The sequence below is a fragment of the Sylvia atricapilla genome, chromosome 6 (genome assembly GCF_009819655.1).
Source record: "Sylvia atricapilla isolate bSylAtr1 chromosome 6, bSylAtr1.pri, whole genome shotgun sequence".
In the NCBI taxonomy this organism is placed as follows: domain Eukaryota; kingdom Metazoa; phylum Chordata; class Aves; order Passeriformes; family Sylviidae; genus Sylvia; species Sylvia atricapilla.
The window spans coordinates 40,925,422-40,942,614 of NC_089145.1; the positions used below are offsets into that span (position 1 = coordinate 40,925,422).

The 17,193-nt window shown below is 44.5% G+C and overlaps 1 protein-coding gene across 2 annotated transcripts in view; it reads left to right on the forward strand.

Moving 5' to 3' along the window:
- Nucleotides 1–17,193, forward strand: part of SYNE2 (spectrin repeat containing nuclear envelope protein 2) — a 166,785-nt gene that overhangs the window by 134,400 nt on the left and 15,192 nt on the right. For both annotated transcript variants that reach the window (XM_066321631.1, XM_066321630.1), the window contains 3 exons: nucleotides 259–417; nucleotides 1,345–1,511; nucleotides 13,724–13,886. In XM_066321631.1, coding sequence (XP_066177728.1) covers nucleotides 259–417; nucleotides 1,345–1,511; nucleotides 13,724–13,886 — 489 coding nt within the window. The remainder of the gene's footprint in view (nucleotides 1–258; nucleotides 418–1,344; nucleotides 1,512–13,723; nucleotides 13,887–17,193) is intronic.

Genomic DNA, 17,193 nt, shown 5'->3' on the forward strand with positions numbered 1-17,193 from the left:
TTACAAAGCTGTCACTCAGTTTCTTTCTTCTGAGGGAGAGAATCTGATATTTGCCAGTCAACGCTTTGTCCTGCTATCCAAAATAAGATGTAATAACAATCTGCTTGCTGGCTTTGGAAAGGAAAGTAGAATACTTGATAACTGCTTCTGCAAAATGGAATAAGATCAAACGCAGACTAGAAATTAGAAGGCTCATAATTGCTGGTTTCCTTCCTGAAAAAGCTGTTGCTAGATTTTATTGTGTGTGCTTTTCCATAGGTGTCCCTGCGGAAGCAGGAGATCGAGGACAGGCTCAATGCCTGGATCGTGTTCAATGAGAAGAATAAGGAGCTGTGCTCCTGGCTGGTACAGATGGAAAGCAAAGTGTTGCAGACTGCAGATGTTAGCATTGAAGACATGATAGACAAATTGCAGAAGGTAAGTAGTAATGCCACTTTGCTTCAATTGCAGTCAGATAACTCCTTATAGAGGCACCATTCCTCATGTGTTCCTTGCTTCTTGGAAGTGATACATGATGTGAAACCAACACATACAGGCTTTTGGGAGATGAGCTTTTCTCTCATTAGCTCTTCTTGATGTTCAGACTTGGAGCTTAAAGCAGAACAGAAATGCCAGCAGACTGCATTTAGTCCTGGAGTGTCATCTGTGGTGGTGGGGTCTGGGTTGTTGGGGTTTTGGGGCACACCCAGCGCTGCTCAGAGTGGTGTCCTGGGAGCAGCTCACTGCTCTCACCACCTCCATCATCCACACAACTGGCAGGCAGAGGGCAAAGAAAAGATTGAAGGATGGGCTAGGTCTTATTCCAGGCAAACAAGTTACCATAACCAAAAATAAAACCTAATTCCGTCCTTCCCCACAGTAGTTGGTGCTTTCTAATACTTTTGTATTAGCTTGATTTTAAAGAAGACCATTATTGTTCTGCTGTTCTTCCCCATGGCTAAAATGTCTCAGTATCTAATCCCACATCTCCTCTGGATAGGAATGCCAGCAAAATAAAGCCATCCGAGACTTGAATTTGGGTTCTTTTGAGGTAACTTCATTGAAAAATTATGTTAAATCGGGAAAACAAGAGATGAAAATTAGAACATTCATTGCTATTTTTAGGAATACTTACTCCTGGTACTTGAAAGTCTTTAAGCTGCTTATATTTTCATAGATTGTGAGAGGGCTTCTTCATTGAGGTTTTCTTTTCGTTTTCAGTGAGAGCTCTACATGCTAATGTAGAAACCTCAGCCAAACCTGATTCCACATCACACACCTGGGAAAAGAAGCACATACTTTTGTTTTAGTATTATTGTTTTGTTTTGCCTTGTAATTCAAGCAATGTTTGTGTATGTTTATCAGGACTGCATGGAAGAAATAAACCTGTTCAGTGAAAATAAGCTTCACTTGAAACAAATGGGTGATCAGCTAATCAAGGCTAGCAACAAGAGCCGAGTTGCAGAAATAGATGATAAACTCAACAAAATCAATGATCGCTGGCAGCACCTCTTCGATGTCATCGGAGCACGGTAGGAAAATGATTTTCAATGTTCTATGTGAGAGAAAAGTCAGAGACTTGTGTCCTTGACCATCAGAAACAGAGTGACATGACTTTCCAGTTAAGTTGGAATTTATTACCGAGAGTCAAGCTGAAGGGAATACTGGTTTTTTGTAACTTACTGCTATATTATGACACCAAATGTCTTCATTTATCCACTGGTAGAGGGCAGGGTGTAAGAATTCATATAAAATAAAATTTTAATGATGGGAGCTTTGTAAAAGGAAGAGTCAAAGTGATCTCCCCATTCCATGTGTTGAATTGCAATCTGATTTTAAGGCAGAATGATAGGAGCTCATTTGGGCTTTTTAAGAGAGCCTCCTATTTTAACACAAGTCCCTCTTTCACTCTATGTCTGAATGCACAGAATTTAGGAATAGGTTCTATTCTGTCTCTGTAGACAGACAGATTTATATGATAATGTTCCTTTTTTACATTCAAAAGTGTTTGAAATTTTATTTAATACCAATACTATTTCTTTACTCAGTCTCCCTCCTAAAAACAACTGAAAGACCACATGAGTTTCTTTTAAATTCAGGATCTTCTGTACGATAATGAAGTGGAAAATACTATCAGTTGAAATTAAAACAAAAATGTGCACAGCCTAGGCAACAACCTCTTCTTAACAGATTAAGCATCTTTATTATACTTGACAGAGTTAAGAACATCATGATCATTTCAGTATTAGCCTTACTGAGACGATCCCATTTCATTATTACCTCTGAGTTTCTGCCACAGCTTGAGGGGAGGATGCTGGACTGGTCTCACCTCCTGCTGAGTTTATTGGTAATCCAGAAGTAATAAGGCTAACACCAAATTAGTACCGAGTGGTCTCAACTTCCCTCCCAAGGTTTTGTTCTGCCTGTGATCCCCCACTCTGGGCTCTCAGCAGCCCTGTTGCTCAGTTAAATTTGGGACAGATAATGCAGGTGGTTGTGCTGTGACAGTGTTATGCCAAGTGTGCTGGGCCTTAATCAGAAATGAGATCTGAATTAATGGTGACACAAGAGCTGTGAATGATTAAGCAGAAGCTGCCTTCTTAAGATCTGACACTGCAGATAGACTTGTCTTTCTTTTTGATCTGGTGTAGGAAAGCAAGCTTCACTTCAGTAATAGCACTTTTTCTGTTCTCATCTGATAGTAATGTGTCACTTTTAAAGCTCTTTTATGATCATTTTTTGTTCTGCTATGTGTCGATTTGGAATTGTAGCAATTTTTAAACGCAGATTAAAATGCATTGTTTTAAAAGTGAGTTGAGCATGGCACATTTCTGAATTTAGGAAAACGTGCTAAAGAACTGATGGGGCATTTAGAGAGAGATCTGGCAACTGTATTCCAGTACTCTGTAACAAGGACTTGTCTACCTGGTGTGTCTTAAATATTTACCTTCAGGCAAGTGTGCAGTGGTGCTTTGAGGTACATTATTGTGGATTTGTCTAGAGCATCATCAAGGCTCCCAGTCAGTATTTGGTATCGAAGTGGATATTGCAGCTGCTGGGGAATTGGTGTGATGCTTTATGATTGTTCCTGTGTTCTCAATTCCTAAATTTATGTAATATACCAGCATCTGCTTGTGATTTCCACCAATTTGGTGCTCAGGACCAGGGTAGTGAACTGGAAGGGCCTGGCAAAATGTGATTTTAAGCAGCTCCCTTGGTGGCCTGCGATTATCAGGCAGCCCTGTGGGCTCTGCTGGTCCCCTTGTAGTTAATTCTAAGAGAGGTTCAGCATATGGCAGTGTTTTGCAGCACCTCTCCTCCCTCACCTAACCCACCTTGCTGGGGCTTGGCTCTCAGCTGCTCAGTCATAAGTAACCACCAGGCCAGACACTCATAACAGGCTCTGAGGACATTCCTAAGAGTTTATTTTGCCCTGCTGTAACCTTCCAACTTTCTGCTTTGAGTTTGCTGCTGTGGTGCTGGCTTGCCACTGAGATTTGATGTCTGAAGGAATTAAATTAGACATCAGTTGACTGAAATGTCCACCTCACTCAGAGGTGTGCTTTGGGGCACTCAAAATGATGTTCCTCCTGTTCTTTTGAGCAGCCTCTCTCAAGCTCAGGTGATGGTGGGGAGGCAGCATCTCAACCCATCACCAATGTGACACAAATTGGGCATTTTTGAGGGAGAGCAGAGAGGAGCAAAGAGCCTTGGGCTGGAGGCGAGGTGACCTGTGAGTGTGGGTTGTGATGCCCCATGCTGATAAATTCTCTCCTTCCCTCTCAGTTTGCTATTGCAGAAACTGTTAAAAAATTTTGTATTGAGGCTGCATTGAAAAACACTTGTAAAGGATGGTGACAGAATTTTGTTGTCCCTGCTGGATTAAGCCATCACAGCCCAGAAATCCTCTCACAGTGTGTGGAGGCTGGAGGGAATGGTACAGGGGTTGTGCATCCACTGCAGCCTTGCATAAGAGACTGGAGCACTGCACAAGTGCTGCCGTGTCTGCAGACCTGTGCAAAGCCCTTTTTATTGGGCACTGCTTCATTGCTTGGGGAAAACAAGAGGAACGGAGGAGATGCCTCTGGGAAGAAGTGCCAGAGGGCTTGGGGGGTTTGAGGGTAGGGGAATGCTCCTGGAGGGAAGTGACAAATTTTGACTGTGATGCAGAGAAAACCTTTTCTTTCTCCTAAAAGAAAGTTACTTGTAGGAACTTATTTTCACAGCACATCCGTGAAATGAGGAGGTGGTTTTGCTCCTGTCTTTTCAGATGAGTAGCGGTGGCAAGTAAAATTGAAGTGAAAATGTTCTGAGGTTTCAGGTGCCGAATCTGTGACCACTTGAAGGGGTTTTTATTGACAATTAATACAACTCCAGCAATTTCTGTTAAACACACAAGCTGCTGCCTTTATTTGTAGTTACACTTGGCTCCCAGTGTCCCACCCACCATCACAGGGGCAAGGACCACATTTCAGTATGCCTTCATGGCAGGCCAAGATTTGGGAAGGAGGTAAACTACAGAGCCAGGCACTGAGTAGGAGAAAATGTATCTTGAATAGCTGTGTGTTCAAAACAAATCCTTCAATTTTGGGCGCTGAATCTTTCTTGTAGATGGGCACTTTTTGATCCTGTGGTTCAGAAGTGAAAAATAACCTGTATCCACAAAGGAATCTAATTGAGTTGTATTGCCAGCTTCAGTTCTGTGGTTGCTGATGCCCCCATGGCTGTCCCTGCAACTTGTGTAAGATTTTATTTTCTCTGCAGTGCAGTGTATGGCTGTGTGATACCAGGATGAAATCAAACCAGCCTGCAAGTCAATGTATCAATGCAAAACATTCCTCCTGATAGCTTATTTCACCTTTTTAAACCAATAAACGTCCTGGGACAGATGGGCAAATTAGGTGAGCTCCCCATTTAGTCCTTGAAGTGATTCTCTTAGTTCATGGTGACAAGCTTAGATTTGCCATATGGCTGCACTTGCAGGACTTAACACTTTCATTATCTGCCTGTGTTTAGCCTGTGTGGTGACAAAAGCTTTGCCTCCTGTGTTGCACCAAGCTACTGTCTGGCTGCAAACCTGGAAGAGTCTCGAAATGTTAATTTTCATGGGATAAAGGCATTAGCATGCCAGGAAAGGAGAACAAATGAATTCTGTTCAGCTCAGAAATACTCTTACCCCGGGAGCTTTGTGCTGACATCTTTGTTGAGGGATGGGGAATAAAAACATACTAAGAAGCAGGAAGGGAGTGTTGTGCTGACTGTAAAGATGGACACAGAAAATCTCTTGCTTTTGTTACTGAAGCAGTAGGAGGAGAAATGCACAGGCTGCATGAGGGTGGTAGACAACCAAAGACCCATGGAGTGGGATTTACATCCTCAGCATGCTCTGGAGCAGCACTCCTGGCCCATGCATTAACAGGCAAGAACTAGCAAGGAACTGTGTTGTGTGCATAGCCATGTTCCTTTTCCTGGGCCATCCATCACTGATTCTAACTCCACGCTTTGCTTCCCAGCCCCATGAAAAGGAAATATTTTCCTTTTGCGTTGCTGTTTGCTTAGTGCCTGCATTCAGGCTCGAGGAGCACCCCCATGTCACTCACTGAAGGGTGTCTGCACTGCCTGGGGCTGTGCAAAGCATTTGGATGATGCTTGAACCTTCATTAAAGCCACCAGGGCCTACCTCCAGGAGTTTTGGGTCTGCATGCCAGTTTCTGCATTAACTGATGTTGCATTTCTGTACCTCTGGGCATCCTGCAGCTCTTGCCACTTGCTGCCAAGCTGTGGAAACAGGATGCCATTTCTCAGCTGCTCTGGCTGCAGGCACACTGATGTGTTTCCTTACTAGGTGGGTCTAGTCCATGTTTTCAGCCTTGTGGAGAAAGACAAAGTTTTTGTGCATGTAGCAGGAATGGATTCAAATGACTGCGACCTTTAAACAAGCATGAAAGGGAAGCTAGCAAGGTCAAATTGTGCCTTCTCATTCTTTTAAATGCAACTGTCCTTGGCAGCTGGGTATTTTCCCTGTGTTTGCAAGCTGTCAGCATCATTGCATTGTCCAGGAATCTTATACTGCCGCACTCAAGTCAGCCTTTTCCTTCCTTCCTACAACTTGGGAGATTCAAGGTGTTTTCAGCTTATTTCCTGCATACCCTGGGGGGCTGAAATTCCGAAACAGACTGGAACTTCTCAGGTTGCAAAAAACAATGGGAAGGAGTTGAAGCTCTCCAGTGACACCACCTTGTGCTGTGCTGGGAGTCCAAGGAGGCTTTATGGGGAGTGCAGTGAGCTGCCAGTTCCCTCTCCTCCCTTGCACCCTCACTGTGCCTGGGTTGCCCCCAAATGTTGCTCCAGCAGCAGCAGGCCCCAGATTATGGGTTTGGGGAGTGAGTGAGTTCACAGTACACCCTTCTGCTGGTCTCTGTTTATTTTCCACCACATTGGTTACCCTTTGGCAGGGCAGACAATCAGGCACCACGTGTTGGTGTGCTGTCCTACCCTGTGGCAGCCCACAATCAGTGTGGGTGCACTCTGGGTTCAAAGGTCATTTTAAATTGCTACAGATCAATATTGCTTGGCAAGGGAAGCAAAATATGCTGCACGGAGACCTCCCCAGGTGAACAGGACAGCAGATGTCCAGCAGAATTGTGCTGGTTTTTGGCAGTACCACTGTAAAATCTCATTTCTGGGTTTGGAGGGTTTTTTTGGTACACAAAATATGTGGATGGTTAAAATTTCACTCACAAAGTGCCTGCTTTCTTTCTGTGTTCTCTCTGGCCTTTGAGGATTATGCTTCTCTTCAGTGTAAAAGCTGTGACAGAATTCATTATTGTCTCAGGCATGATGGTTGGGCTTATTTTGGTTATGCAATGTGTGCAGGGAGCAGGGGGAGCTGGCAGTGCTAGGGGAGTCCTTGTCTTCTGCACACCATCTTCACTCCCTTCCACAGTGTCTGCCTGCAAAGCTGGGGGTCATTTCCCCATTTACCGAGGTCAACCATTACAAATGTGGTTTTGAACCACTCTGGACAATAAACTGTGGAGGTGATTTGGCATGATTTACCTGTGCAAATGTCCAAAGCCCTCTCACAGTGTACTGTGTCCTCTCAGGCACTGTGTGTTCTGCCATGTAAGCCATCAGCAAGTCACTACAGGCCTGTGGAAAATTACCTGAATACTAAAAAACCTTTGATTTCAAAATCATTCTTTGCATTTTTGGTGGGATTATCACAACTTCTTAATTTTTTTTTCCTGATTTTGGTTGGGTGGGGAGTGACTTGTAACCCAAGGTTCTCCGACTTCCGCCTTTTTTTCCCACCCCGTGATCTCTGGCAGTCATAACACACAGAAATCATGACAGTGTGTTTTTCCACAGACCAATGATATCATAAATGAAGATTAGGGGTTATTTTGTCCTCTGACATAACAGGCTATTTGCAGTGGAGGCCTTCTGCCTGCTCTGGAAGGTTAAAGAGAGGACAGGTTAGTGTGTGGGAGATTTAATTCGTACTTTAATACCTGGGATATAATGGTAAAGGCGAGAAAGCAGAACGCAGGGGAAGTAAGGATAAATCTTCGTGCGTGGTGCCTGTGCGTGGATGTACGTGTGCTCGTTTTTTTGGGTTCGCTTCAGACTGACTCTGCTGCAAATCATCCGGGTCTGAGGCTCCAATCCCTCTTTCTCCCAAATAATGAGCCCCGCATGCACCTTTCTCGGTGCCGGAGGCTCCAACCCGCAACCTTTTTGTCGCCAGCCGCGGGCATCCGCCCGCCGTGCGCTTCCTCACGTGCTAATAATTCTCTTGTGTCAGAATAAAGCTCTCGTGGTTTTGTTCTGAGGAGGGATGCGGCCGTTCGCCAGGTAAAATCCCCACGCAAAACGCAAGGGTTAAAACGGGGGAGAGAGAGAGCGAGCTCCGGTGTCTCCCCAGCTCGGGGTCGGGGAGGAGTAGGACGGGCGAGCCTCCCCCCCACAGCCGGGATGCTAAAGCGGCGAATAAATAGGGCATCTGTGGAGGAGGGGTTTCCTCTGCCATGCCTGCCGGGTCGCACAGACGGTCCCCCCTGGCAGCTTTGGGATTTGCAGGCTGAGGAATGGTTTTCTCGTGCGAACCGTAAGTGCCGTGTGGGTTCGCGGTGCCGGTGGGTTCTGGCGGAGCAGCGGCCGCGGGGGGGGAGCGATGGATGCGCTGCGCCAGCGCCTCGCTGCAGCTCGCCTTGGACGAGGGGATGAGTGGGAAGTGCGGCACGTTAGCAGCAGGAGCAGCGCTCAGGGGCCTCTGGCTTGCGATCAGCTGTGTTTTGGGGCTGGCACCCGAGGCGGTGGAGAGCCTTGACAACAACCTTTGGGCTCGCCGGCGGGGTGACGCGAGAAAAGCCTCCCCCAAAGCCTCCCCCGGCGCTTCTCCCTGCGCGCACAGCCCAGGGGCACGGGCGGCTGGCACGGCACGGCACGGACCGAGAAACGGCCTCGCCTTTCATAAGAAAGGCCCAAGATTTGCCTTTGGCATCACCTCTCCAAACCGCGGCTTTTGTCCCTCGCACGGTTAAGCTCTCGCCGCGACTCACTGAACAAAGGTTTCCTGGGCTGTGCATCTCATTTGCTTGGCCGCTGGTAAACAATCCTGTCAGCTGGCAGGGCCATTTCAGCCCCTCCTCCTCCTCCGAAAGACGCGTTCGGAGTCGCTTTTTCTGATGACATTTGCGCTTGTGAAGGAGGGTTTGGAATATCTGTCAGGACGTTTTTCGTTCTTTCAGACACTAAAATTTGAATGCTGCTATTTACCTTATTTGAGCTTCCCCCATACCTTTCCTTGCAGCATTTTGACAGCTAAAGCGGTGCAATAGGGCATGCATTTCGTAATTCTTTTTGTTTGTCCGAATACATTTCAATCAACCTGGAAGCTCCTCCTAGTGCTAAGTAATTCTTGAGTAGCTACTTCTAATATACTGTGTATTTCTGGGGCCTTGGAATGTTTCAGCCTCAGATAGCTTAATGCTTTTCTCTTGTAACCCAATGCTACAACTTCATTGAGAGTATTAAGACCCAAAGCCAAAGTGAGGTCAGTTTGTCCTTCTGTTCACTTTTGCAGCCAGCTTTTAGTTATAGTCTCCTACTTTTGTTCTTTTTCTGCCACTTCTATTATGCTGTAAAGATTAAAATATTCAAAAACTGGCTTTGTTTGGTTTATTCCAAGCAATTTATGCATGTGTCTCAGCGCTAATCGGGGTGAATTTTTTAGCTTGGCCGGTTGCAGAGGACAAGACAAGTCTGAATTTGTTGGGGGTTTCATAGATTAGTGGTGATATTTTTTTGGATTTTTTATATTAATACTTTTTTTTTTTTTCTGGAGGCATCTTGAATTGTGGCAGGTAAGTTCTCAGTGGGAAGTGAACAATGGTTAAAGTAGACCTTTTTTCTGTAAACAGTAAGTTTTTCCTGTTTGACCAATCTCAGTTAACTTGAGAATCATACTTCATAGAGGAAGAATTCAATCAACAGTGGTGGCACCTTCCACCCTCTGGAAGAAGCTGGTTTTCTTTGCCGAACTTGAACTCTTAGTGCTGTTAATTCACTGTGTGTTGGGTGATTGATCACCTGGATGTGGTAAGAAGCTTTTGCCCCCAGGCTTGGAGGTTTGCACTGTGCACCCCCACCCAGCTTCCAGACGGTCAGTCTTTCCCCAGAAACGGTCAGGATGCATCTCAAAAGAGTTCATGAAGTTTCTTTCATGCATAGATCAGGTGATTTGTAAGAATATTTTCAGGGTGCAGATATGCATCTGAGAATGGTGGTTGCAAATTAAGACTTTTGTGGGTGTAATTAGTCTGTTTCACTCTTTTCTTTGAGCTGTAGCTGGGAAAATAGCAGTTGCCTGCGACTTCTGTGCAAGCTGAGGATGCTCATGTTTTTTCATCAGTTTTCCTCTTGTTTCAGTGTAGAGCCCTTTTCCTTGGGCTCTGTGTCTGCTGACAGGAGCAGATCAGCCAGTGTGAATGTCTGGACAAGGCTGCCTTTCCATTTATGCACTGTGCTTGTGTGAACTTCTCTTAGGTTTTTATTTGGCTGCTTAGCTCAAGTTTGAGATGAACGGCAAAATGCGTTAAGGGCGTTTAAATGACTGGCAAATGCCAAATTGTATCCAGAATAAGTAACAGATTAAATTACTTAATTACAATGGTGTGTCTAATGGCAATTGCTAGAAAGTAAATACATGCTCTCAGTTCCACAGTGATGCTGCTGTCTTTGAGACTGTTGCTTCTGGCAACACTAGAAGATAAAGATCCTCATGGTGACATTCATAACTTGAAAATCAGAGTGATTTCTAAGCCAAAATAATCTTGGACTGGTGGTGCAAAAAGCCACACTTAGATTCTAGAACTCCTGCTTTTTGAATTTATCAAATGTACTTTCAGTCATAAATGCATTTATTTATAGTCTAATAACCTTTGGTTTTGCTTTGGACTGCCCTGTCTGTGTTCATCTATCCACTGTGCAGACTGAAGAAAGACATTTAGCAACCTGTGAATTTTTCTGTAATGCAGCTTAGGGATGGGAAGCAGGTGGATAGAGGCAGAGAAGGGAGCACAGGCAGGCAGAGATGATCCTGAGCAGCACAGTAAGCTGTGGTGTCAGCAGGTCAGCCGTGCCATCAGATGGTCCCAACATGTGCATGGCTCAAGAGCAGTTGTGGGAAGCATCATAGAATATGCAGGAAGGAAATTGCCACAGAATAGGGCACAGGGCAGAGATCAAGCCTTGCTTTCCTCCTGACTGGCCTGAAGTCATGCAGAGTTAATAATACAACAGTGTAGATGTTTAGCTTGGACTCTTCCATTCTGTGCTTAACACAGAGCACAGAATTGTCCTGTATTGTCCATCTCTCCAGGGAAAAGGGTGCCTGAGTCACCTGCCTTTGGAGGGCCACATGCCTTGGGAGTCACTGGCCCTGCTGAGCATTGTAACCAGCCAGTTCCAGATTAACTGCTGGGAATAGGGCAGAGAAAGAATTAATTCTCCTGGTAAATAACTGCCAGCCCATAACAGCACAAGAAAATGATACAATGACATGTTTATTGAGTACCATTTAACAGAAGCAAAACCAGGAGCAGCAAGATTTACACAGCAGTTGTTTGCTTGGCAGCCAGATCCTGTCTGCACACAGGCTTGAACTTGAGACCAGAGTTCTGAAAAAAAGCTTGTTAAGAAAAGCAAGAGCAGCTAAATGCTTTTGTCATCCACTGGTTTCCTCTCAATCAGCTGCTGCAATGGAAGACTGAGTTCATGTAAAGAGGCAGAGGCAGCTGCTTTGCACCAGTGTCAGCAGCTTTTTGGGTGCAAGGCGGGAACAAGGTGGACCATGGACTTGTACCAAATCCTTGAGGCTGGCTTGCAGGCTTACATCAGTCAGACAGTACTAATTTTACTTTTGCAAAGTGCCGAGTTGCTAAATACCTGCCGGGAGCTTCAGTGTAGGACTGTGCTCTTCTCACCCTCCTTGTAAAACAGCTGAAAGTACTGCCTGGTGCTTTTGGGACAAGAGGAAGGGGAAGCTTTCCATGCAGCTAATCCATATTAGATCCTAAAATTTTCTGGCCTTACTCTGTAAACAGTAGGACTGAACAAATTCAGCAGGATCCTTCCCATATCTCCTCCATAAGTGCTTTACTTTAAATCAAGTGTCTAGCTGACAGGTGTATCCTCTGGTTACCTTAAAGTTGTTAATAAGATGGGTTTTTGGTTGCAGGGTGGTATATTCATTATGGATTAGGTGTCCTGAATATCTTCTGTCATTGTATCATCAGGCAGTTGCAAAAGCCATTCGTTACAGACAGTTTGGACCTAAAACTTGCCGGGATAGTTTGACAACAAGGCAGGACAGTGGGCCAGGAAACTATCCAGGTACCCTGTGTGGGCTTTTCTGTTGTGGAGCAATCTGTTCCTGCCTGCATTACAAGAGATTACATCCCTCACCCTTCCCCAGTCCCAGCTTGCACAAGACCTGTGTTGCTAAGTACATGAGGGCTCAGCTCAGACCCCTCAGCAAGCCTCCTGCATTTGGGGACGTGCAGTGAACCCCTTGTACAAGCTGTCCTTGCAGTCCCACTGCTGGTTTTGTTTATATGGTGACAGCTCCCAACCACTGTGGTCAGTGAATGGGAAATGTTTCAGCCTTTCACAATACAGATTTTAGCTTTTTGTGCTGCACTTGACTTAAATAATTGAGGCTCATCTTGATAGTTGTTGGACCAGGCAGTAGCTAAAAGTTTAGATTTTAAGTTTGCATTTTAGAAATCATTTGCAAGGTTCAAAAATTCATCCTAAGACACAAGAACATAACTAGAGATCGAGAGACCAGCACAGGGAAGCAATGCTGGCTAAGAAGTGGACTCTCCCTAGGACATGGGTGAAATGATTTCATCTGACTTCAGAGTCTGCAGTGCTGATATTTATAGTACTGCAGGGTAGACACTGCAGTTCATGGGGAGAAATACATGCTATTTGGTACAGTTCATCTCATCTTGCAATCTGAATGTTTAAGACAGGTCTGATACAAATAATGATTTTTTTTTTTTCTTCATTAAGTAGCAAGGTCTACATGACAAGCTCTGAAATAAGCTTGAAGAGATAAGTGTCACCCTGGTGTTGCATTTTTAGTAATATTTGTTGGGAATTGCAATAAATGAGAATTTCAAGAAAAATTGGAGACCAGTGAGGTATATTACCAGATATTCCTCCAACACATAGAGACAAATTTCCCAAATTATAGAAGCATGCTACTTGGGCAGTTTGAGGGGCTGATATGGGGGTTTGGCATGGGAATATGCTGCTAAGGCTGGAAGTAAAAAAAGTTTGAGAGCTGTGCTACAAACAGCTGTAAGAAGAGGATACGGTCTCAATGGTTCATTTGCTTGCCCACTGCCCTGACCATTTGATATTCTCCTCCATCAGGATTGTTTATTTCAATTTTTCACCTGTCAGGAGAGTCTGGCATATCTCTGCATGTTTGTGTGGTGTTTAGATAAGCTCTAATGTTGTGGTGCTACAAGTTCTATAATAGCAGCTGTTGTTCAGGCCTTCTGCTCTCCTGTCAGCATCCAGAGGTTGGTGAGGCCCTGGCATAGGCTGCCCAAAGAAGCTGTGGATGCCCATCCTTGGAAATGTTCAAGGCTGGGTTGGGTGGGGCTTGGAGCAACGACCTGGAATACTGGAAGTTGTCCCTGCCCATGGCAGGTTGGAACAAGGTGATCTTTCAGGCCCTTCCAACCCAAACCATTTTGTGATTCTGTGGTTTTCCCAGGGTGTCAGACTGGTGGTTTGTGCAGGTTCTGCCTCTCTTGGCAGAGTGGTACCTTGTTGATTAGTGTGAGCCTGTTGCTTGCTGAAGAAGACACCGAGCAAAATTCACAGCAGGATAATTGGATCATAGATACCCATTTTAGTTCAACTGTGGCAAATTTTGATGCAAATTTCCACTTAGTTGGATGCCCAGTGCTCCCTAGCAGATGAAAATTCACCTTGCTTATACAGTTTCATTAAAGTCTTCACCCAAGACCTACTTGCAGCTGTAGAGCAGGGGCCTGCTGAGCCAATTTAGGCAGGTTTTGACTAAAACACAGCTCTGATTTACAGGCAGCAGCTTGATGCGACATGGCTTCATAAAGCCATGCCTGTCATCACCTCCTGCTAACATCCTTTCCACTGATTGACCATCTTTGTAACAAAATGTTCTTCCTGGTTTGCTTAGGGTGAAGAAACTGAAGGAAACATTTGCTTTTATACAACTATTGGACAAAAACATGAGTAACCTTCGCACCTGGTTGGCCCGGATTGAGTCTGAGCTTTCCAAGCCTGTTGTTTATGACATCTGTGATGACCAAGAAATCCAGAAGAGACTGGCAGAACAGCAGGTGGGAAATAGCAGCAACCAGAGTAAATGAGCTAAAATGCTGCTGATTGGTGCTGGCATAAAATCACCTGTTTCTTTTCTTTAGCAAGCCCTTCTGACTGTTTGCTTTGCATGGCATGTTCCTGCCAAGATGCGTTACATGGAAAATTTCTATTTGCTTGCAGTAATTTCAGTATTCTATTTCAACTTTTCCCTGCCCCCCTTCACCCAAGGGAAACATGCAAAATACAAACAAAAGCAAATTTGCTCTGTTCAGTACAGCAGACTGCCTGAAGACTAGGCAGGGCACAGACAGTGGGCAGAGTACATGAGGATGACTTAGACTGACAAGGTGTGAATGCCGCTCTCTACAAAGTGGCCGTGACAGATCCAAGTGCTGGGTTTTGATGTGTTGCCCTCGCTGGCTCCAGTTCTTGTCCCTTCCTTGCAGACAGCAGAGCAAGCTTGGCAGAGCAGGATGCTTGGGGTTTGGAAGGTGGATTTGTGCAGGCACACCTTCGGCTGAGGTTTGGTCCAGGGGCAGGCTCTGAAGATGCCTCAGGGCTGGGGGAGCTGGTGTGTGAATCCTGCTGAGACAAGTGTGAACCAACCTCGCACTGCTGGGTGTTGGTGGGCATTAATCCAAGGCAAGGCTTACCAGGGGAATCTTAGGAGAGAAGCTGGACAGTCTTGGAGTAAATTTCTCTAGCCAGCAGCCAGGCAAGGAAAAAAGGAATTTCTCCAAAGCGCAGACTTGCTAGTGGAGTCATCCTTTGCTCAGGGTTGTGCTGTAAGTCTCGCTGGGTTCTGCATGCTTGGCTGTCATCAGACCTTTGTGTTAAACAGTAATACTTGCCCAAAACTAAAGATCAATAATAAGTCTTACCAGGTTTGGAACTTGGAAGCTTTATGGCATCTGCCTTTGGGAAACACTTACTGGTATCCTGCCTATCCTTTCTGTCTTTTCTCTCTGGCTTCCGCTTTCATGTCTGAGGATCTCTGAGTGACCCAAACCTGGGGGACTCTTCTCTGCTGGTTGGTGTGGCTGTCCTTGTACTCGTGTCCCAAATGTCACAGGAAGGGCCAGCTCCTCTGTGACAGGATTGGAGGTGGCTCCCACTGACTGCTCTGCAGGAGCTGATCAAAGCACCAGCACCTCTTGTGGTTTCATCTGCATTGTGAATGGTCATCTAAACCACAAAGAAATATTTTCTTCTCATTCAAACCTTTTGCAATTCTCAAAGGGTGTGTTAAATTGCCAGGCAGAACAGAGCATGGGGCACAAAGGAGCTGTGTCCAAACTAATTTATTTTTATTATGAGCATTCAAGCTTCAGCTGGCTATAGGAGCCATCATCTGCTGCTCAGAGCTACTTACTGCTTAGGTTCTTTTGGATGCCGTTTTAAATACAGACCTCTAGGCATCTCTAGACTCCTACAGTAGCTTTTTAGCAGGCTGGGTATGAGAAGACTGTGCTGACTAAAAAGACCACAGTAAAAAGAAAAGCTACTTTTGGTCAGCATTGAGGAAATATTTATCTGAATGCAACAAATAAAAAGTTCTTTCCTGGTTTTATTGGAACAATTATTTCAGCAAGAGCAGAGCAGTGGTGAGAAATATGCCCTACAGACTTCTTTTATTTGACATCCATGACTGGATGTCAAATAAGTGTCAATACCTGTACAGTCTTGAATAATGAAATTTAAAAGCCTTGCGTATCCACGGAGGTGCTTTATGGCACGTTTGTTCAATTAAAGGATGACAATTACAACATGAATAACATTAATTTTAAGATTGCAAAGCTGTTTCACCAGTGCAAACATCTAGCAGTGTGTAGTCTGCTAAAGCTCCCTGGGCAATGCTATGCAGAGTTGAAGGAATCCTTTTGGGGCTCCATATATGTTCCTCACCCTCTCCCTTATTTTGTTGTGTTTGTCTCACTTAAGGCAGTCATGTCATTTGGAAAACAGCTAGGATTCTGTCCAGGCTATTCCATGAACCCAGAATGGTCTGAAGTAATGAGATCATGCCAGCAACATTACTGTAGTGCAAGTCAGAATTAATTTGTAATCTCTGGTCAGAATTCTCATTTTCACTAATAAACCTGTAAATCCAGTGGAATTTAGTGAATTCAGAAGAGACTCTCCAGCTACCAGTAGTGAGGCAGAGCCTGCTCCCAGCTGTGGAGCCCAGATGTGTGTTGAAAAGACACTGATGCATCTTGCTCAGTAAATAGCTGCGAATCCTTAGTAACCTGTAAAAAATTCTGTTTGGTCTCCTTCTGGCAGTCTCATCCATGTAAAGAATTTCACTTCTGCATTCCTTAAAGCTGTTCATTACTACAAATCCCACAAGCCGTATTTTGACTGTTTATGGGTCAGCCCTTGATTCAGGTACCCATGTAACCACTGAGGAATGCCACTGAGTGATTCTCAGCTCCTTGCAGCTTGTTGAATTCTGTGAAAAATCTTCCTTCAGCTCATTTTTTATTTACTATAAGCCGTGTCTATTTTGGAGGGGTTTATTTGTTTTATTTTGTTTGGTTTTTTTTTTTTTTTTTTTTTTTAAAGTCTAGGGTAAAACTAATTCTGCCTTATCTGTTGACTGAAATCAGTAAATACCATTTCATGAGAATTCCAGTTCACTTTTTGTCAGAAAAATACTCATTTGTATTTGTTGCTCTAGTGTTATTCAAGCAAAAGTCTCTGTATCCTTTATTAGGAAAGGCAGAAATGGGTTGAAAAATGGAATTGTAGTGGCTATTGTCATTTTATTAATGTTTAAAGTTGGTAGCACAGTACAGCTCTACGTTTTCAATAAGAAATATTTAGATAAGGCTTTTTTATCTGTCTTCCAATTACACTGACTTTAGGAGTAGTGATGGGTACAGGATGAAAGGCTGGACTATCATGGAGGTGCAGACTCTGGAAAAGAAACCTGTAGTGTAGATTAGACAAAAGGTCTTTGGCAGACCCTTTAAAACAGTCTGTCAGAACAGGAGCCCTAAAAGAGGGAGTAAGAAAAGTAGTGTAACACTAGGTACTTGTGTACTGTGTTTGTGTTTCATGCTGCAGCCTGTGATCAGTCACTAAAGTGCACGTACTGCACTAGGAGTTCTCTGACGAGCCTTTCAGTGTAGTAACCTGATACGAGACAGTCATCCTGTGCTGTCAAAATTAATAAGAATTTATTTATGGTATAGGTAAGGTTTGGATTTTGGATGCACATTAAAATTGTCCAAACTGTTAATGAGAAGCTTGAGTTTAGACTGAGACACAGAAGATGGACAACCCTTTCTTTGCATGGCGGTTCTCTCCTGATCTGTGTCA